Source organism: Pelmatolapia mariae, linkage group LG18 (genome assembly GCF_036321145.2).
Source record: "Pelmatolapia mariae isolate MD_Pm_ZW linkage group LG18, Pm_UMD_F_2, whole genome shotgun sequence".
Classification (NCBI taxonomy): domain Eukaryota; kingdom Metazoa; phylum Chordata; class Actinopteri; order Cichliformes; family Cichlidae; genus Pelmatolapia; species Pelmatolapia mariae.
In genome coordinates, this window is record NC_086243.1 from 1,517,933 (window position 1) to 1,544,025 (window position 26,093).

General features: G+C 45.7%; 1 protein-coding gene and 1 long non-coding RNA gene across 7 annotated transcripts; both read left to right on the forward strand.

Annotated features, from left to right (window-relative positions):
* The first annotated feature begins 529 nt into the window (after nt 1-529).
* On the forward strand, nt 530-18,636 carry LOC134617630 (uncharacterized). Of its 6 annotated transcripts, none has more exons than XR_010573346.1 (10): nt 530-630; nt 5,817-6,590; nt 7,000-13,356; nt 15,180-15,788; nt 16,226-16,442; nt 17,057-17,147; nt 17,265-17,410; nt 17,511-17,527; nt 17,740-17,932; nt 18,335-18,636. XR_010573346.1 is itself a non-coding variant. In XM_065469596.1 (3 exons), exon 3 carries the CDS (start codon nt 7,237-7,239, stop codon nt 13,099-13,101), a length of 5,865 nt encoding a protein of 1,954 aa, XP_065325668.1. In that variant the 5' UTR covers nt 530-630; nt 5,817-6,590; nt 7,000-7,236; the 3' UTR covers nt 13,102-13,756. The 6 variants fall into 6 exon arrangements, 1 of the variants encoding a protein (XP_065325668.1); XR_010573344.1 differs by lacking the exon at nt 17,511-17,527 and having other exon boundaries at nt 15,180-15,374; nt 15,660-15,788; XR_010573345.1 differs by lacking the exon at nt 17,511-17,527 and having other exon boundaries at nt 15,180-15,374; nt 15,663-15,788.
* Nucleotides 18,637-19,915: 1,279 nt separating this feature from the next.
* On the forward strand, nt 19,916-23,668 carry LOC134617431 (uncharacterized). The gene is made up of 2 exons (XR_010091529.1): nt 19,916-22,189; nt 23,101-23,668. It is a non-coding gene; the product is annotated as an uncharacterized LOC134617431 (long non-coding RNA).
* The last annotated feature ends 2,425 nt before the right edge of the window (nt 23,669-26,093 follow it).

The following is a 26,093-nucleotide window of genomic DNA, read 5'->3' on the forward strand; positions in this document are numbered from 1 at the left end:
TATCATGAGACTAGTTGTAGAGGTGTAGGTGACTTTCTTGTCCTAGTTATTCTTGTGACTTTGTTAATGTTTAATTGATATTTAACAGTTAACCATTTAATACAAAACTGAGTTTTCCTGCATAACTATTTAAGCCAACAAACAAATTACTTCATCCCAGACCTCTCCTATCTTAAATGTATAGCCAGTCAGTTATCAGAAAAGCCACCCTGATCTCTGCAGCTACTGCCCTCAGGTTGAGCTGATAGCACACTGGCCTGAAGAGAAAGATAACCCACAGGAGCACTGTTTTTCCATACTCTGTGTGCTTGTGTGCATTTAAAATGAATATGTGTATGCATTTTTAAACTCTGTTTTCAAATGTGCATTAGTTATTGATAAGAAAAGGTCACCAATCAATGCACTGAAACGGCATTTCTGTGTTCATGAAGTCCACCTTAGCAGGCATGAACAAATGCTCAGACTTATCTCTGGACAGCAGTCATTCAGAAACTGACTCAACTAAAAGCTATGATAAAACCTGCTGATTCAGAACCTTATGTTAACCCTCCTCGTCCTCCTCATCAGAGCTCAGCACAGGCATGACGGTGACTCCAGAGAAGTTACCGTCCGCACCTGAAGTTTTTACTGGTGAGTCAGAGAAAAGTGGGGGATTTCTCACTCAGTTTTTGGTTTTCTGGCAACAAAGCAAAACAAAATCCTCTGTCTATGCAAAGAGGGCAGCTGCTGGGAGGACAGGCTCTGAGATGGGCCTGAATCTAAACTAAGCTGAAATATCTTTTTTATTTAAAAGTTTGTTTAACTACACTTCCCATGAAGTTGGATTGTTGTTGCAGTGTTTATTTACTTCCGTATTTTATTTTTGACATGTATTATGTTCACTGGCATCCCACTAGGGCTGTTCGATATAACGATATATATCGGATGACGAAACAAACGATATCGTTTCATTTTACGCTATCGTTTGTTTCGTGGTGTCGCAAAATAAACTGTTTACGGCAATATTTTTTCATCGTTTTGATGGTCACTGTAGTGGCTATATTAATTTCTTAAAGTTCTCTCTTTCTCTTATATTTTATATAACCACACTACGGATGGACAAGCGCCTGTTTTTATGCGTTGTCGTTAGCAACAACGACGGTAACAGCATCGCATGTCCGCTTGTTTATGTTCCACATAAACCTTTCACAATAAAGCTCAAGATCCTGTTGAGACTTTTCAAAATAAACTGAATCACGTGAAAGAGCAGATTATTTATGGATAAGAAGTAAAAAAAGAGCCGCCAGGTGCTAAAAGATAAACCCTAGACTAAAACTTTAGAACAGGCTTTTCCCCGCAGCACGCCGTGTAATAAATACTCACAAAGAAAACGGCGGCCGTTACAACTTATGTCTAAAAATGTATAGTTTCATGCATCGGTTAAAACACTCGACTCCAGCTACATGACGCGCAGCTGGAAACACTTCACGCAAGTCGAGCTGCCCGAGATTCACAGAATTTACAGAAAATGTTACATTTTTGTGATTTATATCGTTATCGGGACGATAGAATTCTTATATCGGGATATGAGATTTTGGTCATATCGCACAGCCCTACATCCCACTGTCATGTTTTAGTAGTTTAAGTGTTGCGGTGAGTAGAATGAGGGACCCAAAAGCAGAGCTTGTGGAATGAATAGGCAGTGCGTTTATTTACAGTGAGAAAGAGTTCAAACAACAGTTCAACAACAGTTCCTTCGTGTGTTTCTCCCCGTGTCCCAAGCTGTGAGTGATAGTGCGTCCGTGTCCTCCTTCAAGGTGAATCTGTGCTCATTACTTCCCTCTCCAGTGATTTCCTCTCCGTCCTTTATCCTAAGGAAATAAGTATAGCTAAGGTTAGTTCACTTCTTCACAGTCCTTATATAACACGACTCTCAGTGCTACTACCAGGCTTGGAGAATATTCCCACCCCGACTGTCACCCAGCTCCGTGGTTAAATAGCCCTCACAAGATGGCGGATAATTAGAAACGGCTGTGCGCCGCATCGGCGCGGCCGCTCCCGCGCGGAGGTACTTCCGGGTCACAGGCCACCCAATGTCTGGAGACGACTTCCGTAAACGAAATCCCGGGAGACGGAGAGGGAGAAAATGCAGGAAAACAACACACGGAAAAACACACATAGGTAGGTCGGCTGGCGGGAACCGTCCAACCATGACATTAAGTATGATAGCCATGAGCGGTCCTCACGCAGGGGGGGGGCAGCTAGGGTGACCTCAGAGTTAGTCACAGCAGCCCTGTTTCATGCAGTGCACGAACGACCTGTGAACTGAAGTGCTTGTGCTTCTGTGTTTGCAGAATGAAAGAATTAAAGGAAACTATTATAAACTCATGCACACGTGGAATTGTCTTTTTGTCCAAGTGTGCAACATCATCAACGCAGCTGGGCCGAGCCCATCTCTCTCCTTCTGTCTGGAGAAGATGCCCGGTTCCCAGTCTCTGGGAACGGTTCCCTGACATTAAATCACAGAACTTAACCTGTCTCTCTCTCTGTCTGGCAAACAGTCTGAGTAAATCAGTCTGATCCTATTTGAGGCCACGAGCTCCCCTCTGGTTCTTGATCACACCTGGTTTAATGTTCATAACCCAAACAATTATTGGAATAAGAATTGCATATCCAATTGGAGTCTCACTTGTCATTACAACTGTTTGAAATCTGCCATTTCCCCTACACTGTAACATTCACCATCCAAACCTGTAGAACCACCCATACGGTCTCACTAAACCAGAACGAGAAGCTTTTGAGAAATGTAGAAATGTTTTTGGAGGGTTTTTTTGTTTTCTTAAACATAGCGGCTAAGCCACTGAGGTGTTCGATGGTGGGGTTGGGGCAATGCCACTGTTACGAATGAATCTTGAGAAAGTCCTATAAGTCCAGCCGTACTGAACTTGTCGGTTTAACACATTTATTGCTCACCAGTAGCTGCATTTGTTGTTCAGCAGTTCCTCTTAGTATCCAACATCATTTAACATACATCACAACAGTGCAGCGGACAAACAAAAAGCGTCCCCTAGCAACAGACATGAGGTAACAAACACAAATGGCTCCTACTGTTGAGTCTGCGCTTCCACAGGCCCCGCTAGTTTAGAGACTTATTCTCGTGAAGAACAAAAACAAGACAGAACATTTTTTACTCGCTAGCGAGGGAACTCCTTCAAAGAGCGTGTGTGTGTCTCTCTGTGTGCGTGACTTCCTGATCACAACTGTTTTTAACAACATCCTTGGTCAAAAGAGGGTAATCTCCCCCACACCCAATATATGGCTCAATCCCTGTATTGGTTCACCATACACAACACAGGTGAAGCCATAAAAGGGCAGGGAGCTTATCAAACATCAACCAGAACCTTCGCATGGGATGTGTCTGTGATAAAACACTACAGTCTCCCCCCAAAACCTCGACAGGCTGGGGAGGGGGACAAAGGAATGTCTTTGATCACAGAGTTTGAAACAATGTAGAAATGGTAAGCATAAAAATGACAACATTTAACAATTCACTTTAACACTACAACAACCATCAAGTGAAACTCTGATCTCTCCTATAATCTAAGACCATGCTGTAATGTGTTTATTCTGTTCCACAACCCTTTCTTCGATATTGGGCTTCTTGTTAGTGTGTGCATGTGTTCTGTTTGATTCAGGGTACACATCGACATTTAAATGTCCCCCAGTATTGATGGAAATCTCACAGTCTAAGCTAGCCTGTCATCTTTTCATACCCTCCCTGGTGAACTTGATGTGTTTTTTCACCAAGTTAATATGATCAGTGAAATGTTCAGAGATTTGATTTTCACCCAGGTGTCATCCACATACCTGAACCAATGACTTGGTGGTGTTACAGGGTAGGATAACAGTAGGGTGACCAACCATCCTCTTTTCCCCGGACATGTCCACTTTTCACGTTCTGTCCGGGGCATCCGGGAGGATTTTCGAGATGGATAAAAATGTCCGGGTTTTCCTATAGGCCTACAGAGGACCCATATGTGCAACGTCATCCCTGAACTGCTGTGTTGTAAGTGGCTGTTCCATGCTCACAGACGGGACAGAGCGCGGAGCGCACGCTGAAAAGATGCCAAAGCGCAAGTGCATCTTTTCAGATAAACTGCAAAAGAAATTTGCGGTCGGAATAAATGGGAGGCGTAGTGCACTGTGTGCAGAGCTGGCACATACGTTTGTGTGTCTAACAAAGGTGCCGGAGATCTTGTTGCTTACATGGACACAGAAAAACAAAAAGGCTGTGCGAGGCGAAAATTCATCTAGTAATTTGACTGAGTTCTTTGTTACACCTGGGAAAAACGAGGATGCTGTTGTATCTGCAGTAGAAGGTGCACTGGCATTTCATACTATGAAGCATCACAATAGCTACAGATCCATGGATTGCACTTGTGTGGTGCTAAAAAAACCACACAGCTAAAAAGTTCAGCAGTGCACCAAGACTGAAGCTATTGTCAATGGTGTGATAGTGCTACATTCACTGGAAGTCACTCTTGAAGCTCTTAATGAAATCCAGTACTGTGGCATTTCTCAGACTTAAGTAACCATGGAACAGAGAAAATATTCCCAATCATACTTTGACTGGAAGAATGGTGGCGTCCAAACAAAATTAATTGAGGTTAGAAACGCCAAATGAAACAGCAGAAACCATTGCACAATAACTCACTGGTACCTCACTGGTAATTTTTCTTATACAGATGACGCATTATTTCTATAACATTATTTAATTCTAGAGGTTTTTAAGTTGTTTTTTTTGCACTTGTTGACTTGTAAAAGCTTATACGACATTTTTTATTTCACGATTCATTAACCGCACAGAGAAGGCATCTTTTAAATATGTTAAAATATTCTTTAAACAAACAGTATTATTAAAATTCTTCATGACTGGGCCAAGTGTCTTCTTTTTTGGAAATCAAAATATGGTCACCCTAGATAACAAAGCCCTCTGTTACATCCCAATTAAAAGAAAGGTATTGTCAGGGGTGGGGTGTAACACAAAGTGAAAAGAAAACTATTAACTGCCACAAAGTTAACGTCAGTAAAACACTGTTTATTTCACAATTAATCAAATGAGCCAATTAGGACCAAAGTAAAACACAGGGAAGCTCTGTGCATCAGGGTCTCCAAGGCCAAAACAACAAACAAAACACCCTTTCTAGCTAAAAAAACCCCAAAACAAACTAAGCCCACGCTATCAGAAAACAAAATACAACAGCTGAGCTCCCTGTCCAGCCACAAAACATAAGAAAAAGTCTGAAACAAAAATGGCAGAACCCCTACCTGCTTCCACTGTGGTTCACAAATATCTTTGTAAAGGCACACCTTTACTGACAAAAAGAAAAACCAAAGTCACACCAAGCTTTATAGGTTCACACAGCTGCAGTCTGCTGCCCAAGTCCCTGCAGCTCACAGCCCAGGGAAAAGGGAAAGAAAAAGGGCGTGGTGCGTTGAGACAGCAGTCTTTATGCAGTGGCTGACAAGCTGCAACACATCTCAGCTGTACTCATGAGGCAGACCTGGAAAACAGGAGGAGGAGAGCCCCTAGACGTCAGTGACTGTAACACCCTCTTTTCCTCCACATACAGTGGGTGAACTGGGGAACCCATGGTGCAGCCATGTTTCTGCCTGTAGTACTGATCCTTTTATATGAAATATGTGAAATGCAGACACAGTTCCTAGGGCAAAGACACTTGGTCTGTGCTCCTCTGCTTCAGGAGCTGGAACGCAAGTGAAGAGAGAGCTAACTTCATATGAGACCATTGTTTTATCTTCTGACATTATTTCCTTAGGAATTAATAAAATATGCAGACTGCGCAGACCAACTGTGTGGGGTGATGGAGCACCTCTTCAACCTGAGCCTGAGGCTGGGGAGAGTCCCACAGCTCTGGAAAACCTCCTGTGTTGTACCAGTGCCAAAGACTTCACGCCCCAAGGACCTCAACAGCTACAGGCCGGTGGCTCTGACATCCCACCTGATGAAGACTCTGGAGCGGCTGGTCCTGGCTCAGCTTCGGCGCCTGGTGAGCTCATCACTGGACCCACTTCAGTTTGCCTACCAGCCGTCATTCACCTCGTGCATCGTTCCCTCGCTCACCTGGAGACCGCTGGGAGCACTGTGAGAATCATGTTTTTTGATTTCTCCAGTGCCTTCAACACCATTCTTCCCACGGTCCTGAAGGACAAGCTGGAGAACTCTGGAGTGGACCATCACCTCACTACCTGGATTCTGGACTACCTCACCGACCGACCACAGTATGTGAGGACTCAGGGCTGTGTGTCGGACAGGGTCGTCTGCAGTACGGGGGCCCCACAGGGAACGGTTCTGGCTCCGTTCCTCTTCACCATCTACACTGCGGACTTCTCCCACAACTCCACTGTGCAAATTCCCTGCTGACTCGGCCTCAGGAGGGCTAGAGGCAAGAATCAAGCGCACCCAAATGAGCGCATCATTGATCATGTGTGCATCACGCAGAGGGAGAGTGGGAGTGAGAGACGAAAGGCGCAGCGACAGAGCATGGCAGTTGTAACGCAGTTTGTGTGATTCCGTGTGCGTTAATGAATCTGTAAGTTGACCTTTGTTAACTGGTACGACAATAGTCATAGTTGTTTGTGCATGTTTCAAGCTAAAGTTATGCCTCGGTACACTGATATCACGTTAGTAGGTTTATTTAATTATTTAGTTAATTTGCACTAAGTTCATAACAGTGGCCAGAATTTCCTCCAACGATTACATCCAGCAGTTAAAAGATTTTTCTGTTGTTTATTGCTTAGTTAAGCTGTTGTTAGCTTGCCACATTCTTGCCTTAGTACTAGCAACTGGGAATATATGTGCTATTTAGTCAACTTGTGGTCTTACGGTGACCCCTTGTGGACATTGTAAAATATTGCTGTGACTAAGTAGATGATATGTTCTGATTGTTGCTTAGTTATTTTAGACCCTGCTAATTATAGTATTACCTGTTTCTGTTTCAGACAACCATGCTTATAGTCACCTATACTGCATCTGCTAGTTATAAGTTCATATCTGGCTGCAGCACAGTTGGATTTATCCTGGCAGCCTGCTGTAACCAGTTCTTCTGTGAAGCTTAATTAAAGACAGTGAACTAAACTCCTGGACTGCTGCAGTCTTTCTGACCGAAGACTTAGGCCAGACTTGTATACCCAGCACTTCCAGTATATATATATTCTACAAGTGGTCCTTCGAGCCGGATGTATACAAGCTGCGCTATGGCTACACCCAGAGAGTTTAACTACGACCAGCCTGCACTGAGTCCCCGTCCCAGCAGGGTGCGACGCATTCCCGGACATCTGGAGGACTTCGAACTCACCTACCCAGCTCACCGTCTTTATAGTACCACAGTAAGACCAGCATCACCACTGACAACAACTTACGCAGCACCACTCAGCCCTGGGAGTTCCCCTAACTACCCGGCAGCTGGTCATTATGGTACGGCAAGTCCAGAGGAAAGATGGCAGCGGCTGGAATCACGTTGGCAAACGATAAGTCAGCAGATGAAAGAACTTGAAGTGGAAATGGACAGGGTCAGATTGCCTTCGTATCCACAGAGTGCACATCTGCCTTACCCTTCATACCACTATGCAGCATTTCAGCCACATTACAGTAGCCTCCCCCATTTAGAACTGGGTTACCCTGTACGGCCTCCCAGTCCAAGAGCTGCACCTAACATTCAGCACCAGGTTCTGCACGCTCCAACACAAGCCCCTGCTCCTCAAGTGCAGGTTGACACTGCTGCATCAAACCCACAGCCTGCTTCAGAAGCGATGTCTGTACCAGCTCCCGCATCCACGGCTCCTCCAGCCTGCTCGCCGCCGTTGGCAACGCAGCCGGTACCCCCTGCTCTAACACAGCCTGCATTGCCCTTCGCACCACCTCCTGCTACTCTAATGATGGCTCCGCCAGTGTCCCTTATCACACCGCCGCCAGAACCACATGTGCCTCAGCCAGTGCCCTCTACCACACCGTTACAGCCTGAGCATGTTCCACCAGAGCCGCAGTATGATGCACTTCCCAGGGCCTGGCAGTCTGTTCCACTGCCATATCCACCTGTGCATTATCCTAGATCACCCCGTGGTCAGCACTGTTATCCGACACCTCACCCAGTAGACAGTTCACATCAGCCAAGTATGATGGAGATGGCGATTGCTTCATCATTTGGCATTCCTAAACCTAAACTGACTGTATTCAGCTCAGGGAAAGAGAGTGATTTTCTTATGCTCAAAAAGGGTCTGGACAGCTTACTTGGTCCACACAAGCATTTAAGTGAAGACTATAAGTATCAGATCCTGCTTGACCATCTCACATTCCCATCTGCACTTCAAGTGGCAAAGAGGTATGTCAACAGTCAGACCCCATACACAAGTGCCATGCAAGCGCTCACACAGAGGTACGGACAGCCAAGGCAGCTAGTGCAGGGGGAACTGAAGGCCATTCTGAATGCCCCACCAGTCAGGGCCGGAGATTATCAAGCATTTGAGGACTTTGCTACCGCAGTTGGAACTCTAGTGGGGATGCTCAGTACAATGGAGGGCCCCTCATCGTCAGAGTTGAAGTGTGGGTCTCATGTGGACACCCTACTCACCAAACTCCCCACTAACTATCGAGATGCATTTGCTGAACATTGCTTTAACCGAGGAATTATCCAAAGTGGCAGTGATCGTACATACACTCTCCCTGATCTGGCTGAGTGGCTGGAAAGGAAGGCCCAGACGCTGCAAGTGTCTCGCCAAATCACAAGCCCCTTCCCAGCTATACCAGCACCGACTGAGTACAAGGACCGGAAAGCAGTGAGACAACAGAGGGTCAAACCTGCTACTATTCTGCTTGGGAGTCAGCAGGGATCGAAGCCCGCTAATCCTTCTCCGAGCCCTGCCACTGTACCACCCCTGAAGAAGAGAGATCGTTTCAAGCCCTTCTGTCCTTATTGTAATAACCAGGAGCACTACCTCAATGCCTGTGCTGACTTTGCCACGCTCACCTGTACTGCCAGAGCTGCCTGGATAAAAGAGAAAAAACGATGTTGGAAATGTGGGAGAGGACATTCCCCAGAAAACTGCACTCTGAAGAAGCCCTGTGCAACATGTGGAGAACAACATCTGCTCATACTACATGATGTTGCTGCTGCAGAGAGCGTCCTGACCGTGAATACGTCCTCCAGCATGGTTTTCTTGGACCAAGTCAGCCATTCAGGGCGGGTAATGCTAAAGGTTGTCCCAGTGCGGTTGCAAAATGGGGAGAAAACACTGGACACATATGCTGTCCTGGATGATGGCTCCGAAAGAACAATCATACTACCTGCTGCCGTCCATCACCTTGGCCTTGTGGGAACAGAAGAGATTCTGTCCCTCAGGACAATTCGACAAGAAATCGTACAGCTGAAGGGAGCCACTGTATCCTTTCAGGTGTCAGGTATGACAAACCGAAGAGTGAAATATGACATTCACCAGGCTTTTACAGCAGCCGAAGTAACTCTGGCAGAGCAATCACGTGCTGCTGACCTCCTGACACAACGATACAAACACTTGAGAGGCTTATCCCTGCAGTCCTTTGACAAAGTCCAGCCCCTGCTACTTATCGGTTCTGATAACCCTCACCTGATAATACCTACCCAGCCTGTGCGTACCGGTCCAGTTGGTGGCCCAGTGGCTGTGTGCACAATGCTGGGGTGGGCGATTCAGGGACCAGCAAGCTTTTTGCAGCAACCAACAGATGAGAGAAGCTGTCTGCATTTGTCCACTCTCTCCTCCTCAGATGAGCTGCATCAACATGTCCAGAGACTCTGGCAGCTGGACACCCTACCCTTCCACACCAACAAGGAGGTGACGCGATCAGGCGAAGATAAAGCAGCCATAGAACGACTGGAGCAAGGGACTGTCCGGGTCACCGTTGATGGAGTGGTTCGCTATGCTACTCCACTGTTGCGAAGACAGAATGCACCTGTTCTTCGGGCACCTCCCACAGCAGTGATGGCACTCCTCAGAGCGACAGAGCGACGTTTGTGTAACAATCCAGATCAAGCTGCTGTCTACAATGAGGAAATTCACAAGTTGGAGAAAGCTGGTTATGTAGTGAAGATCAGCATGAATGAGGCCAGCAGCTCTGCAGAATCATGGTTTATCCCGCACCACATTGTGTACCACAACAACAAGCCCAGAATCGTCTTCAACTGCTCCTTTAACTACAGGCAAGCTTCTCTTAACAAGAACCTGCTTCCTGGCCCAGTTCTCGGGTCAACACTGCTTGGCGTGCTCTTGAGATTTAGAGAGTACGCTGTCGCTATCAGTGGAGATATTCGCGGCATGTTCCATCAGGTGCGCCTTCTGCCTGAGGACCAGCCACTTCTACGCTTCTTATGGCGAGATGGGGAGAGGGAGCGCAGCCCAGACGTGTACGAGTGGCGTGTCCTTCCTTTCGGGACCACATGTAGCCCATGCTGTGCTACATATGCCCTGCAACGCCATGTAAAGGATCACAGCGAAGACAATGAAGAGGCACTGTATTCTGTGCTCCATGCATTCTATGTGGATAACTGCTTACAGTCTCTACAATCTCAGACTCAGGCAAAGGACCTGATAGACAAGATGAGAGCCCTCCTTGCCAGTGGAGGATTTGAGATAAGGCAGTGGGCTAGCAACACACCTGAGGTCATTTCTCACCTACCAACAGAAGCCAAATCAACCGAGTGTGAGTTATGGCTAACCACTAACAAGACTGAACCACAAGAGTCTTCACTTGGTCTCCTGTGGCGCTGCAGCTCTGACACATTGGGATACAAGCACCGGGCCATTCCACGTACTGCACCAACCCTGAGATATGTTTACAGAGTACTGGCCAGCCAATATGACCCATTAGGTTATATCATTCCCTTTACAACGCGAGCCAAGGTTCTGGTTCAGGCACTCTGGAAGAAAGAGAGGGGTTGGGATGAGCCGATTGCTGATGAGCTCCTGTCCGTATGGTTGGCATGGGAAAGTGAGCTGCCATACTTGCCAAACCTCAGCTTGCCAAGGTGTTACACTCCTGGTATCTCAGCTGGGAGCCCCGTGAACCTACACATCTTCTGTGATGCCTCAGAGAGAGCCTATGGTGCGGTTGCATACCTGAGAGTAGAGACTGACAGCAATGAAGTTAAAGTGGCATTTGTGATGGCCCGATCTCGTGTGGCACCCAAAAGGCAGCTTTCAATACCTCGCCTGGAGCTTTGCGCTGCCCTAGCAGGAGCACAGTTAGCCAAAGTTCTGCAGACCGAGTTAACCCTGCCATTACAGACGACTACTCTGTGGACCGATTCGACCACTGTCCTTCACTGGATCCAGTCTGAATCCCAGCAGTATAAAGTGTTTGTGGGAACCCGAATAGCAGAGATTCAAGAGCTTGTTGGAGCTGAGAGCTGGAGATATGTTCCCTCTGAAGAGAACCCTGCCGATGACATCACACGTGGGAAATCCTTAAGGGATTTAACTAAGCCAACCCGCTGGACAGATGGCCCAGCATTTCTCCATCAGCCTCCCGCTAGCTGGCCTACGCACCCCACAGTGAGCTCGATGCAGGAGGAAGAGATCCGCGACATCATCTTCTGTGGCAACATTTCCACAAGCAGCCCGCTGACACCTGATCTGAACCAGTTCAAATCCTGGACTGAGCTGATACATGCCACGTATCACGCCCTCCACGGGGCGGCCGCTCCACCCATGACTGCCTCCAGTCGTAGGGAGGCAGAAATTGCCCTACTGAAAAGGTCACAAAGTGAGAGTTTCCCGGCGGAGCTTGCTGCATTGCAGTCGGGTAAAACTATCAGCCCTAACAGTCGCTTGCTGTCGCTTTCACCTGAATTAGACCATACTGTAGGGTTGATCAGGGTTGGAGGTCGGCTCCGGAGGGCTGAAAATCTGAAAGAGGACACCATCCATCCTATAGTTCTTGCACCAGATCACCCTGTCACAAAGCTGTTAGTGCAGGACTATGATAACCGTCTGTTACATGCAGGTCCTGACCGTATATTTGCAGAGATGAGGAGGACCTACTGGATACTTCGCGGCCGACAGATCATCAAGAGACATCAACGCAGCTGTGTGGAATGTTGTAAATGGCGCAGCAAACCAGTCACTCCCCAGATGGCAGACCTACCAGCTGCACGATTACGCGTCACTAAACCACCATACTGGTCCACTGGAGTCGACTGCTTTGGTCCTTACACCATAAAAATCGGACGGCGGCATGAGAAAAGGTGGGGTATTATCTTTAAATGTCTGACCACCAGGTGCGTACATCTGGACCTCTTGTGCAGCATGAACACAGATTCATTCTTGCTTGCCCTTCGGCGCTTTGTGGCAAGGAGAGGAAAACCCTTTGAGATTCTCTGTGATCGTGGCACCAACTTCAGAGGAGGAGAGAGGGAACTTAGAGAAGATTTTGCTGCCATGGAACCAGTTTTGAAGCAACAGCTCGCTGAACAGAGCATTAATTTCAAATTCAATCCACCACTTGCTCCACATTTTGGAGGCACATGGGAGAGGGAAATCAAGTCGGTCAAAGCTTCCCTGCGTGTCGTCCTGAAAGACCAAGCTGTCCAAGAAGAAGTGCTGATGACTATGCTTGTAGAAGTGGAGGGCATTCTTAACTCGAAACCCCTCGGTTATGCAACATCAGACATTGCGGACCCTGATCCCATTACTCCTAACCTTCTGCTTATGGGGCGGAGAGACGCATCCCTACCACAAGCAGTGTACAGCAAGAGTGACCGACTGGGACACCGGCGCTGGAGACACAGCCAAGTGCTTGCTGACCATTTCTGGGTTCAGTTTACTCGCAATTACCTACCTAACCTTCAGCTCCGTCAAAAGTGGCGCATCAGTACCCCCGATCTCACAGTAGATCGAGTGGTCATGGTGATTGACCCACAGCTACCAAGGGCTCTGTGGCCAGTTGGGCGGGTAACTAAAGTAATCCCCAGCGACGATGGTAAGATATGGACAGCTGAGGTCGACATAAAAGGAGTTAAATACATCCGCCCCGTGACTAAGCTCATCACTCTTCCAAAACTGCCAGAGGACTGAAGGGGTGTATATTATCCAGCAGGGACATTTGTGTTCTGCAAATTCACTTAGTGAATTTGGGGGCGGCTGTGCAAATTCCCTGCTGACTCGGCCTCAGGAGGGCTAGAGGCAAGAATCAAGCGCACCCAAATGAGCGCATCATTGATCATGTGTGCATCACGCAGAGGGAGAGTGGGAGTGAGAGACGAAAGGCGCAGCGACAGAGCATGGCAGTTGTAACGCAGTTTGTGTGATTCCGTGTGCGTTAATGAATCTGTAAGTTGACCTTTGTTAACTGGTACGACAATAGTCATAGTTGTTTGTGCATGTTTCAAGCTAAAGTTATGCCTCGGTACACTGATATCACGTTAGTAGGTTTATTTAATTATTTAGTTAATTTGCACTAAGTTCATAACAGTGGCCAGAATTTCCTCCAACGATTACATCCAGCAGTTAAAAGATTTTTCTGTTGTTTATTGCTTAGTTAAGCTGTTGTTAGCTTGCCACATTCTTGCCTTAGTACTAGCAACTGGGAATATATGTGCTATTTAGCCAACTTGTGGTCTTACGGTGACCCCTTGTGGACATTGTAAAATATTGCTGTGACTAAGTAGATGATATGTTCTGATTGTTGCTTAGTTATTTTAGACCCTGCTAATTATAGTATTACCTGTTTCTGTTTCAGACAACCATGCTTATAGTCACCTATACTGCATCTGCTAGTTATAAGTTCATATCTGGCTGCAGCACAGTTGGATTTATCCTGGCAGCCTGCTGTAACCAGTTCTTCTGTGAAGCTTAATTAAAGACAGTGAACTAAACTCCTGGACTGCTGCAGTCTTTCTGACCGAAGACTTAGGCCAGACTTGTATACCCAGCACTTCCAGTATATATATATTCTACATCCACCCTGTGCATCCTGCAGAGATTCTGTGATGACTCTGCAATAGTCGGCCTCATCACTGATGGGGACGACAAGGAGTACAGAGGACTGACTCAGGACTTTGTGGACTGGTGCCAGCTGAACTACCTCCAGATCAACACCAGTAAAACCAAGGAGCTGGTGGTAGACTTCCACAGGCACAAACATCCTCCACTGCAACCACTGAACATCCAAGGTATGGACATCAAGGCTGTGGACAGCTACAGGTACCTTGGTGTCCATCTGAACAATAAACTGGACTGGATTCATAATTCAGACGCCCTCTACAGGAAAGGGCAGAGCAGGATGTGCCTGCTGTGGAGACTCAGGTCGTTTGGAGTGGAGGGCCCACTCCTGAAGACCTTCTATGACTCTGTGGTGGCCTCAGCCATCTTTTATGGTGTGGTCTGCTGGGGCAGCAGCATCTCTGCTGGGGACAGGAAGAGACTGAACAGGCTGATCCGAAGGGCCAGCTCTGTTCTAGGATGCCCTCTGGACCCAGTGGAGGTGGTGAGTGACAGGAGAATGGTGGCTTTCGTCCCTGTTGGACAACATCTCCCACCCCATGAAGGAGACTCTGACAGCCCTGAGCAGCTCCTTCAGTGGCAGGCTGCAGCACCCACGATGTGGGACGGAGAGATTTTGCAGGTCTTTCCTCCCCACAGCTGTCAGACTCCACAACAAAGACTTCAGCTGATCAAACACACACATCCACACATGTGCAATAGCAATAACACTAAGTGCAATACTCTTTTCTGGCTTTGTTGTATTATACTCAATTGTAGATAGCATTTGTATTCTATTTTGTGCTTGAGTGTTGCTGGGACTGTACACAGGGGGCAGGATGGGTCCTTTCCAAACCACAGCTGCAGATTTATTGGGGAAGGTAGCACATGGTATGTCACTCGGATGATGAAACTTAGTCTATTAGACTCCATTGAGGTCTGCGTTATACCACCGTCCCAGGCTCTTTATGGGCTTCTCTAAGACTGTTGGAATTGGTTCTCCACTGATATAGAATTGCTCAGCTGTCAGTTTTCCTTTTATGGTGGAGATGCTGTGAGATTTACTTGGCTTAAACTCTATTCTTGCCCATTCTATGTTTTCCTGGAGCTTCTGTAGCAGTCGCCTAGTACATGGTTTTGTTGTTGTAATGATGGTCATGTCATCCATGTAGGCCCTAATGGGAGGAAGACGAAGGCCACTCTTGAGTCTCTCACCTCCCACTACCCACCGAGATGCCCGCATGACCAACTCCATTGCCATGATAAATGCCAGAGGGGAAATCGTGCAGCCTGCCATAACTCCAATTCCCAGGTGCTGCCAGGCTGTGGTGGTGTTCTCAGCTGTCACACAAAACTACATTCTTAAAGTAGGTCTTGACCAGTCCTGTGATGTGGTTTGGTACACTGAAATAGTTGAAGGCCATCCACAAGATTTCGTGCGGAACTGACCCAAAGGCGTTGGCAAGGTCTAATAAGACCACATGAAGGTCTCTTTGTTCACCAGTTTGAATCTGGTGCCAGATGACGCTGGCATGCTCCAGGAATCCTGAGAAGCCCCGGATCACTGATGTGTCAATATAGTTGTTTCTTTGCAGGAAAGCAGATAGCCTTTGGGCCAAGACACTGAAGAAGATCTTTCCCTCTATGTTCAGCAGGCTGATCTGGCGAAACTGGCTGATGGATGAGGAGTTCTTCTCCTTAGGGATCAGAATACCTCCTGCTCTTCGCCAGGCCTTTGGAATCACTCCTTTCTGCCACGCTACCTTCATCAGCTTCCACAGGTATTTGAGGACTCGTGGGGTGTTTTTATAGGGCCTATACGAGATGCCATTAGGTCCTGGAGCCAATACTGCTCTTTCCTGCTTTGCTGCCTTCTCCACTTCACTCCATGTAGGTGGTCTTATGTCCATTTCATGTTCAGGTGCCTGGATAGGCGGCATATCAGTCAGAATAGTAACTGGTTCATGCCTCCGATGCTCAGAGTAAGTTTTCCTCAGATGATCTTCCAGGTCTTTTATGGGCATTCTGACCCAGATAGCAAGGAGACATTGAACAGATGTTGATTTTCCATCTGAACCATCAGAATCATCAGGATTGAAATGTCAACGCAAAACCAATGTTGAAACAACATCGAAATACTGATGAAACCTGACACTGACATTGAAATAACATTGATTCACTGTTGTTATGTTATCGTTGATTGTTGATCTATTTATAGTTGACAAGGTGACAACAATCACGTTGAAAAACCATCGATTTATGGTTGAGCGGGAAATTAAAGCTGCTACCACTTGGACTATTCCATAGCACCCCTATCACAGTGGTACATCCCATCAGGCAGCGGGAAATTCCATTTAAGCTCAGCAGAGTTGACCGGACATTTTGTCAGAACACCGGAGACGACAGTTTCTGCACGGCACTCTCGGCTGCATCAGGTAAGAATGTAAGAATTTAGTTATTCGTTGTTTGAAGGTCGACATATGTATGATATCAATAAAGCTAACTTAAACAGAAGGAGAAAAGTATAAATTTCACAGACAACACCAACGCTGAACAAAGAAAACATTTTCATGACATACATTCATGTCTTTCCGTTATAAAGCTACAAGGGTGCTTTTGTTAGCCCTGCGGTCGGCTTGCCCACCGTGTACCCCGACTCTCGCTCTATGGCTGCTGTATGCAGAGTTAAATCCCTCAAACAATTTACAAATGTGTGCAATATGGTCCAGAAACGTAAAGTTGCTTCTACGGATATGTACAATGCTTGTGTTAAATTTGAAGATTTGACCGCACCCGCTCCCATTTATAAACACATGAGTCACCTGAGACCGAATCATCACGTGACATGCCCACGTGATTTTCCGTGACTTTAATAATGAATGTTCCCTACCTGGAACTTATCTTGAATATCATGTTTTTCCTCTTTTTATTGACATTGTGTTTTGTGGGGGTTTTTTTTGTTTTGTTTTTTCATTTTCTCATTTCACATCAGTAAAGTACCTTCCACCCATAAACAAGTAAGATACTCATGTCTACAAATTATTGTTAGTTTTTAACCATTTTTAACCAGTTACAGACTCTGATGATGAGCAACCTCCAAAATAAAAGGTTTCCCCAGGACCCATGTGTGAAAGTACCAGGTAATAATGTAATGTTTAGTGTGTGTGTGTGTGTGTGTGTGTGTGTGTGAGAGAGAGAACAGGAACCTTTGTCAAGTTGTATGTAATCTTTAATTTTTTAAACATTTTTCTAAACAGGCTCCACCACTCTGCAGTCTGCCCCCCAACCCACTACTAGCAACCATCATGATGCCCCGGCCATCTACCGGCTCCTTTCGCCAACCTACACAGCTCTGCAACCTCCCCAGCAAATAGTCTGCGTATCAGTGCCTTCTCTAACAACGGTATGCTTTGAAACAATGAGCTGCATCATAATTTCATTGTAATCTTAACTTCAAAACACTAATTTATGCTGCTGAATATCATCATATTTTGCTTTTTTAGATTCCAGAGAGTCTGAGGCAAGTTCTAAAATGTTGTACTTTGACATTTTACATAGGATTTCATTTATATGTAAAAGGCTAAATTGTAAACAGTTTTAACAGATTGAACTACTTAAACCTGAATGCAAAATGTGAAGCCATCACTTATGGATATAGTTGTTTTTCTCATCACAATGCTTATCCAGTTTATCACAAGCCAGTATTCTTTGTGTTATTGTTCTTTTCAATAGACGCAGCCTTCCAAAAACTTATAATCATGATAACAGGGCTGATCAGAGAAGTCGGGGACCTCCGTGAGGAGTTCAGAGCCTTCCGTTAATCCTGCAGCACTGACCCTGTTCATGCTGGGGTATTGCCTCTGGATTAGCCATTTAACAACATAGATGAGATGAACTGCAATGACCGGAGGCAAATAAAGCAATGGTAAGTTCTTAAAGGTTGTGGAACTTTAGTAGCCCTGAACTTTAGAAATTGTCAAATTTGGTTAAACTGCTTAAAAATGGCCTTCTCCTGTATGTTCTGCTTGAATAGACAACAGCAGGCTATCGTTGGCAGATCCAACACATAGGAATAGAAATGCATTTCACTGCAAATAGTTTAGTTTATTCATTTTCTCTTTATAGGCTTTGAGCTTTTTAGCTAATGGCTCTTTGAGAATCAAAGTGAGGCAGCAGTTTGCTGATTTCTGCCTTGTGACTTTCATATTAATCAGCCTAGTAGTTTAGATGCTTTCTCCCTGCTGAAGACAATAGACAAGATGTTATTCATATTTAAGCTCTAATTTGGCATTTTCTCTTCTTCTTTTTGTGTTTGTTTGTGTCCTAGATGGCCTGACTCAGCGGGTGGGGGTAAACGCTGTTTCTGAGTTTGCCCTCGCCCAAGCAGTGCAGAAATGTCTCTGCTACCCTTCAGAAAACAGGGATGGTGCAGGATGCCGATATCCAGCTTGATCCCCGAGTAAACTAAAAAAAAAAAGTGACCTGTAACCAATACATGTAACAAAGAAACTTTTTTTTTTCAAACATTCAACGACATGAATGCTTCAAAAGCGTCAACATTAGCTCCTCTCTGACAGCATGGTGGGAGTTTCTGAAGTTGACAGAGTCTTCATTAATCCCATGCAAACGTACACCTATCTGGAACAACCCTGACATATTACAAAACAATAATATGATAAACTTTTCAGATTGGAGTGGTAAAGGAATCAAATATTTAGAACATATACTAGAAGGAACAGAATTTATTTCATTTGACAGACTAGTTACACAATATGGGATCAACAAGAAAAGATTTTTAGAATATCAACAAATTAAATCCATAGTAAAAAAGAAATTTAAACCGGGTCAAGTTGAACTACAAACACCACCAAGTGTGGTTCAATTTCTTACTCTTAAAACCCCCAAATTACTATCCAAAATATACAGAATGCTTTCTAAAACAGATGAATCAATATCACTTCCTATTGCAAAATGGGAAGCGGATTTATCAGTTAACTTAGACCAAAACTTCTGGTCTCAGATTTGCTTAAAAACCTTTCATCTAATTAGAAATCCCAGTCTTCAATTAATTCAATAGAAAATACTACATAGAGTGCACTATACAGGTCATCGGATGTTCAAGATGGGCTTTACGTCTACCAACAACTGCTCACACTGCCAAACCAATTCACCGGACAATTATATCCACGCTCTTTGGTTCTGTCCACCAGTTCAGAAGTTTTGGCGTGAGATATGTGAAGACTTATCGAAGTGTCTGAAATGTAACATTCCAACTTCTCCTTTAGTGTGTTTGTTGGGCAGCTTAGATAATGTCACTTCAGAAAAGAATATAGCCCACATAGTTTTCACTGCCCTATGCATAGCCAAGAAAACAGTCCTCATGAACTGGAAAAATAAAAATAATCTTAATTCTAACCAGTATAGAAATTATCTATTAGATTACATTAGTCTTGATACAGCCTCTGCCACCACATCAGATCAATTGCTCTGGGCTCCTTTGATCAGCTCCATCACCTAGTGGGGGTGGGGGGTCATAGTTTGGTCCCACCTTCACTGTTGTGATTGGTGTGGGGGTAGGGACAGGCTTAGGGCGTCGGGGGGTTCCCCAGGAGCATCTTCCTTGGGGGGCTCAACCCGGGGTAGCGGTCATGGCCAATTAAGGGCTCTGTTGGCTCTTAGGTGACGGTTTCCTCGTGGCTGCGTGCAGCGGGGCTAGGGGAGGGTCTGTGCTGACGGACGTGGGTTACTGACCTGGTAGCCTGGCTGCCCCTGGGTGGGTCCGGGATGGGCGTGAGGTTCTGGGGGCGCTCCGTCACTGGGCTGGGGCCCTGGCCGGGCCTCGGGGGCTCGGGTCCTGGTTGGTGTGTTGCTGGGGTTGTGGGCGGGTGGGTATATGGGGGCCCAGTCCTGGCGCAGGGCGCCGGTGCATCGAGCCACCTGGGGGACTCTTTAACTGGTGGGGGAGGTTGTCACATCTTGCAGGAGCTTTCCTCTCCTCAGGAATTCTCTCTGCAGGAGGGGGAGATATAGGAGAGGTGGAGGAAGATCTCAGCCTGGGCGTCTATTGTCTTGTGTAGTCTGGAAGATGAGTGGATGATGGGGTGGGTGCAGTTTTCTCTGTAGTGGGGTCGGGTAGGCTGTCCCGGGCTCTGTGGGGCCGGGCGGCGCTGCTGCACTGAGCCCTGGTCCGGATGGGCCTGGGCCCCCTTTCCCTGGCGGGTTGCAGAGCATGGGGGTGCCTACTGGGGTCAGCGGGGGAGCTGGCCCCAGGGAGGGGTCACTTGCCCCTCCCTTTCTTCCCTCCCCATCTCCAGCTGCCTCCCTCTTCCTGCTCCACCACAATTACCCACACATGCAGGGCCTTGGGGTAGGGGTGTGTCACCAGGGTGCAGAGGAGGCATCCCCCCCCTCTGTCCCCTTCTGGCTGCCTCTGCCTCAATTTTATCTCACAACTTAGACATTCACATTACTCACACTCTCATAACACATACATATATGCAGTGAACAAGGTGAAGAAGGGGAAGTCGGTTTGTCAGGTGGCAAGGAAGATGAACATATGCAGGATGACATTAAAACGATACATGGGCAAGAAAAAGATGGGTGGAGAAGAAATAAGGCCAGGAAATAAAAGAACTGGACTTACCGTTCAAGTCTTTGAAGAACAAATGGAGAGAGAGTTGGCAGGACGTCTAAAGGCACTCACTGCAATGTTTTATGGTCTAAGTAACATGAAATGCTGAGAAATGGCTTTTAAGCATGTACAAAGTAATGACATCGATATCCCTGCCAGCTGGATCAAAGAGATAACAGCAGGTTAAGTGAGCATTTATTAAGACAAAGTCATCTGGAACATGAATAATTATTTCCCAGTTCATTATCTGTTATCAAAATGCAGATAGTTTACAGAGAAGCAAAACTGGGTACTCATTTAGAGCTTCAACTTATGTAAATATGAATGTAATTGTGATTGTGTAACGGAGGGAAGGTGATTTTTTTTTTGCACAGTGTTATTAAAGGAGGGAAACCTTCCTCAAAACGGACAGAGCAGTGGAGCAGCCAAGGGAGTACACACAAATTAAAAAACTGTAAGGCTAAAATATAATTTATTATATTTAAACAATTAAAAATGTAGAATGAATAACAACCCTGGCCAGGGGCGAACACACCATAAAAATCAATAAAACACAAAATTAAAAGTCCAGTGGCGATCGCCATGGTATAAAAGTCATTAAGAATTTAAAAATCCAGTGAAGCGGTGCAGGAGGGAAACCCGGCGGCGTCCTCGCCTTCCTCTCCGCGTTCTGCGCTCCGGTGCGCTAAAGGAAGAAAGGCAGCGGCAGTCACTACTCTTTTAGGCGGCTATCATTCATTAAAGGGGACAAGTCAAAGACTTACCCCGGGTGGGCAGAGCTCTCAACTCTGCCCGCCGCTTCTTTGTAACCGCCAATCGGCACCGGCCCGCCTCGCCGCCTCTAATTCCTCACAGACGTGTAGTCTGGCCTCCTGTTGCTGCAGCAGTCGGACCGCTCGCTCCCCGTCCCTGGTCGCTAGCGCTGTATCTTCCTCCCCTGCTTGACGCCAAGCTCCACCAGCTTCTTGCACTGACGCCAACTCCGGCGCCGCCGTCACTTGCCACTCCTAGTCTGCCATGCCTGCTCCTGTCTCTCAAGCCTCCTCGAGCCTCCTCACACCGAACGCGATAGGCGCGAGCGAAAACGCCCCAAACGCCCCTAATTTGACGCGTGCACATTCGCACCTCGACGCGTGTCCAACAGAAATCCATCGCGCCTCAAAATTGCATATTTTGACGCGCGTGAACCGGAAATGTGGGAGGAATGTGGGAGGAAGTTGTGCCAGACGGTATCATTGCTAGATGGCAGCTGTCGAGCTAGCGTTTGAAGAGAGAGTCTCCCTTCTCTATTTACTGTGGAGAGCAGAGCAGCGGCGTTAAGGACGTCCTCGCCGTACCTGGGTCCGGTCCTCCAGAGGCGTGAGCAGTTTGGTGAGTTTCACCACTTGCTCCAGGAGCTGCGCCTGGATGACGGTGATGACAGCGATATCACTGTCTTTCACTTGCCCAGTTTGAGGAGCTGCTGTCCCGCGTCGGTCCCAGAATCGCCCGCCTAGACACCAACTACAGGCGCTCAATCCCACCTGCAGAGCGCCTGTCCATCTGCCTGAGGTTAGTAAAAGTGTTTAATACGGTAGTCCTTTATTGATACCTGTGCTAATATATGCTAAACCATCCGTTTATACACTGCTAACATGGATGTGGTATGCTAACAGTGAATGCCGTCAGTGTTTACCGAAAGCAAACTGTGGTACGGAGACGACTGTTTATAATATTTCTAGTGATTCTCGAAAGGTCTCATCAAGTCCCGATTTAATTTGATTTATGCTGTTATCAGTGTTAGCAATGATAGCATGGCTGTGGTGTCTATCAGTGTATGCTCTCGGTGTTTGCTGATATCAAACTGGTATGAGGCCCACTGTTGGTAATCTTTGTAGTGATACTCACTCCTTTTTTTTATTTACACCTGGTTTAATTCTGGTAAAGTTGAATATTTGTATATAATCCTCGCAGCTGTCAGACTCTATAACAGGGGTCACCAGCCTTTCTTAAAACTGAGAGCTAGATGAAATTGTGAAGTTTGGTTCATCTTTAGTTATATGGTTCTATCTAGCATATTCTATCTTGATATGCTGTCTTATCACAGGTTAATTTTTCAAAAATATTAACAATGATTTAAGCAAGGAAAGGGCTACATGTCATACAACTCTTTATTTCTATTAATGTCTTACTTCATTCCTACCTGACTGACATGTTGAGGAATTATAAGTCATTGGCTCACTGTAGTGGTAAAAGTTGCTACCAATCAAATTATGATATTTGAAAGTTAAAACAAAACACAACTGACTGTTTTATATTATATCTAATATATATTATGTAATTATCCTTGTAATTACAAAATGTTTTATGTAAGATTTATGTTTTGTGATTTAAATCTGACATCACAAAAGTATTTTGGAATTTGAATAATGTATTTTGTAACTGCAGTACACATAATACTAATTTTGAACAATTTTGTCCAGGTCCCTTGCCACCGGGGACTCCTTCAGGACCATCGCGTTCAGTTTCAGAGTCGGTGTGTCCACGGTGTGCCAGATCACCCCCCAGGTAGCGACGGCCATCTGGGACTGTCTAGTGGACGACTTCATGGCTGTGCCTTCACCTGGAGACTGGCGGTCCATCACAGAGGGATTCCAGGAGCGCTGGAACTTCCCTCTCTGCTGTGGAGCTCTGGATGGGAAGCATGTCCAGACAAAGGCACCCCATATATCATATAGGAGACACACACATTGATATACACTAAATATTTATTTCATGTCTTTTTTTGTGGTGCCCAAATTTATGCACCTGCTTGATTTTGTTTAAACAATTATTGCACACTTTTTGTAATTCCAGTAAACTTCTTTTCACTTCTCAAATATCACTGTGTGTGTCTCCTATATGATATTTAACTGACATTTTTTATTGTAACAACCAACGATTTATACAGGAAAATACTGGCTATTATCAAGGTTGCCCAAACTTTTGCATCCCACTGTATTAGTATATTTTGTCATTAGTATAATATGAAATAAATTCTACATGTGTCAAGTCGTGTGCCAACATTTGCTGTGTAGTAGAACTGAGACATTAGTCATTATAAAAATTTATTTGAAATAATATTAAAATTCTCAAACAGAAAAACATTAAACATAAATATATAAAATATAAGTATTTACAGAGAGACAGGAATAAAAAGGACCCAGCTGCTCTCCAGAGCAGGAACAAGGCTGAGGAGGAAATGCTCCGTTGGAGACTGGCGTGGCCTCTTCAGGGACACCAGGATGGCCAGCTCCACCGCCGATGGACCGTCCTGGGACCAGTCCCTCATCTGCCTCGGAGCTGTCCTCCTCTCTGGGCCTGTAAAACAGCACAAAACACAAAGAAATGAGAAGGCTGATGCTAGATTTTCATTTCAACATTGAAAAAAAAACAACAACAGGATATAATCAGATTAGTTGTAGATATTTAGTAAAGGTGATCACAAGGGAATCCCACCGAGTAAAAAGCTATCAGTGCGTGCTGTACATCTGATGCTACAATTACATACCTGTGGGTGCAGCAGCAGGAGCTCAGGGACTGGGGAGCCAGGAGAAGCAACAGGGGATGCTCTGCTGCAGAATCAGCTGGTTCTATCAAGACAATATTAAATGTTAACAGGTTTTAAACAATAGTCATAGAGAAAGTATATACAGTGGTCCCTCATTTATTGCAGCAGGGGTTGTCAGAATAACTAGCCCCTCGCCACGCACTTTATACACTTTTTTCCCCACACACATGAACATTAGTCACAGTTCTCACAAGTTGATTCTCAAAGTGCAAACCTTTGTAGATTACAAAACGTAAAAGTATTATTATGCCGTGTTTTGTCTTCGTCTGCCTGCCACTTTTGTGCATCTTTTTCCCTCGCGGTGCAGGTGTCTATTTCCGAATGAGGGTCATAGTTATGGGTGTTTTTGTGCTGTTTTATCTATTGGATGTGATGGTTATCAAAACAAAACATGATAAATTTGACAAGCGCAGGAGACACGACACGGAGAAGATTTGTCAATCAGGCTGCAGAATGCAATGCTGTACTGTGCAAAAAAAATAAAAAGAAATCAGCGAAAAAGCGAGGCAGTGACGGATGAGCGGGACCACTGTGTGCTGTTTATTAATAAACAAAATATATTCCTATATGACAACATGCATAAAAGCAGAACGGTATTTGTACATCAGTGGGAAAATAGCGGTGGCTTGCTAGCTTTTGTGCGGCTTCCTTGGGTCAGTGAAAAATGTAAAAAGAGAAATGAATGAACTTACCAGGTTGCCCGATCTCTTCACATTTCTTCCTCCAAGCTCGGTCCTTTATATTCCTGTCTCGGTACACAAAGCAGCTGGTGTCGTACAGCTCCGGGTTGTTTGCTATGGCGTTGATTAGCCTTCCCTCCATTGAAGAATGAAGGGCTTTGGCTGAATCTGCCCCTTTGACCTAGGTTACAGCCACGTCACCAGGCTCCTGATTGGTTGTCGCGGCGCGATTTGACGCTGGAGTTCAGATTTTCCAACTCGAGCGGTAGAGGCGAAACGCGCGTATGCACAAAATGCAACACAAAAATTCACGCGTGTGGTTTTTTTCGCGAGTCAAACGCGCCCCACGCGCTACACTGACGCGCGTTTCAGGCGTTTTCGCGACGCAAATCTGCCTCCGAATTTTCGCCGGACGCGCAATCGCGTGTCATCGCGCTCTTTCCATTGACTTTACATGTAAACCTGACGCTCTGGCCGCCTCTATCGCGTTCGGTGTGAACACACCGTTATTGGCCAATGGGAACTCGCAGGTGTAGAAGGTTCATAATTGGGGAGGGGCGGAGTCTTTCCGGACAAGTCACCAATAAATACCAAAAAACATGCAATAAAACTCATAAAAATAAAACACTGTACAATATTAAAATATTAAAAGGAAGTAAAACACAGCAAAACATGCACAATAAAATCCAAAGTAACTTGTCCATTTCCACCCCGTGACAACTTTTGAACTTTTGAACTACGTTGGATTGGTTGAGAAGGTTGGTGGGGCCGACATCAGTGCTAAGTTTCTAAGGTGAAGTGGTTCAGCCCTCGTGACAGTTTCATTCAGTTTCTGTAATTCTGCTTCACTTACATTTGTCTCTAGCACATTTTCACTCTAATCCATTATACTGGTCTACACGCTGTCCCGTTCCATTGTGAAGAGAGAGCTGATGTGAAAGCTAAGCTCTCAGTTTACAAACCAGTCTGCATCCTTACCCTCACCTGTGGTCACGAGCTTTCTGTAGTGACCAAGAACAAGATGGCGGACACAAGCGGTGGAAAAAAAGGGTGACTTGGTTGGGAATTATTTGTTTTAATGTTTATATTTAGAGTTTCAATGAGTATTTTTTTTCACTTTCAATACAAAATGTTTCTGTTTATTTCACTTACAATATTATTTTTCAATGCCAATATTTTTTTTTAG

Bases quoted from the DNA above. Each gene is read 5' to 3' on its own strand.
- LOC134617630 (XM_065469596.1), top strand. From the start codon at position 7,237: ATGTATACAAGCTGCGCTATGGCTACACCCAGAGAGTTTAACTACGAC.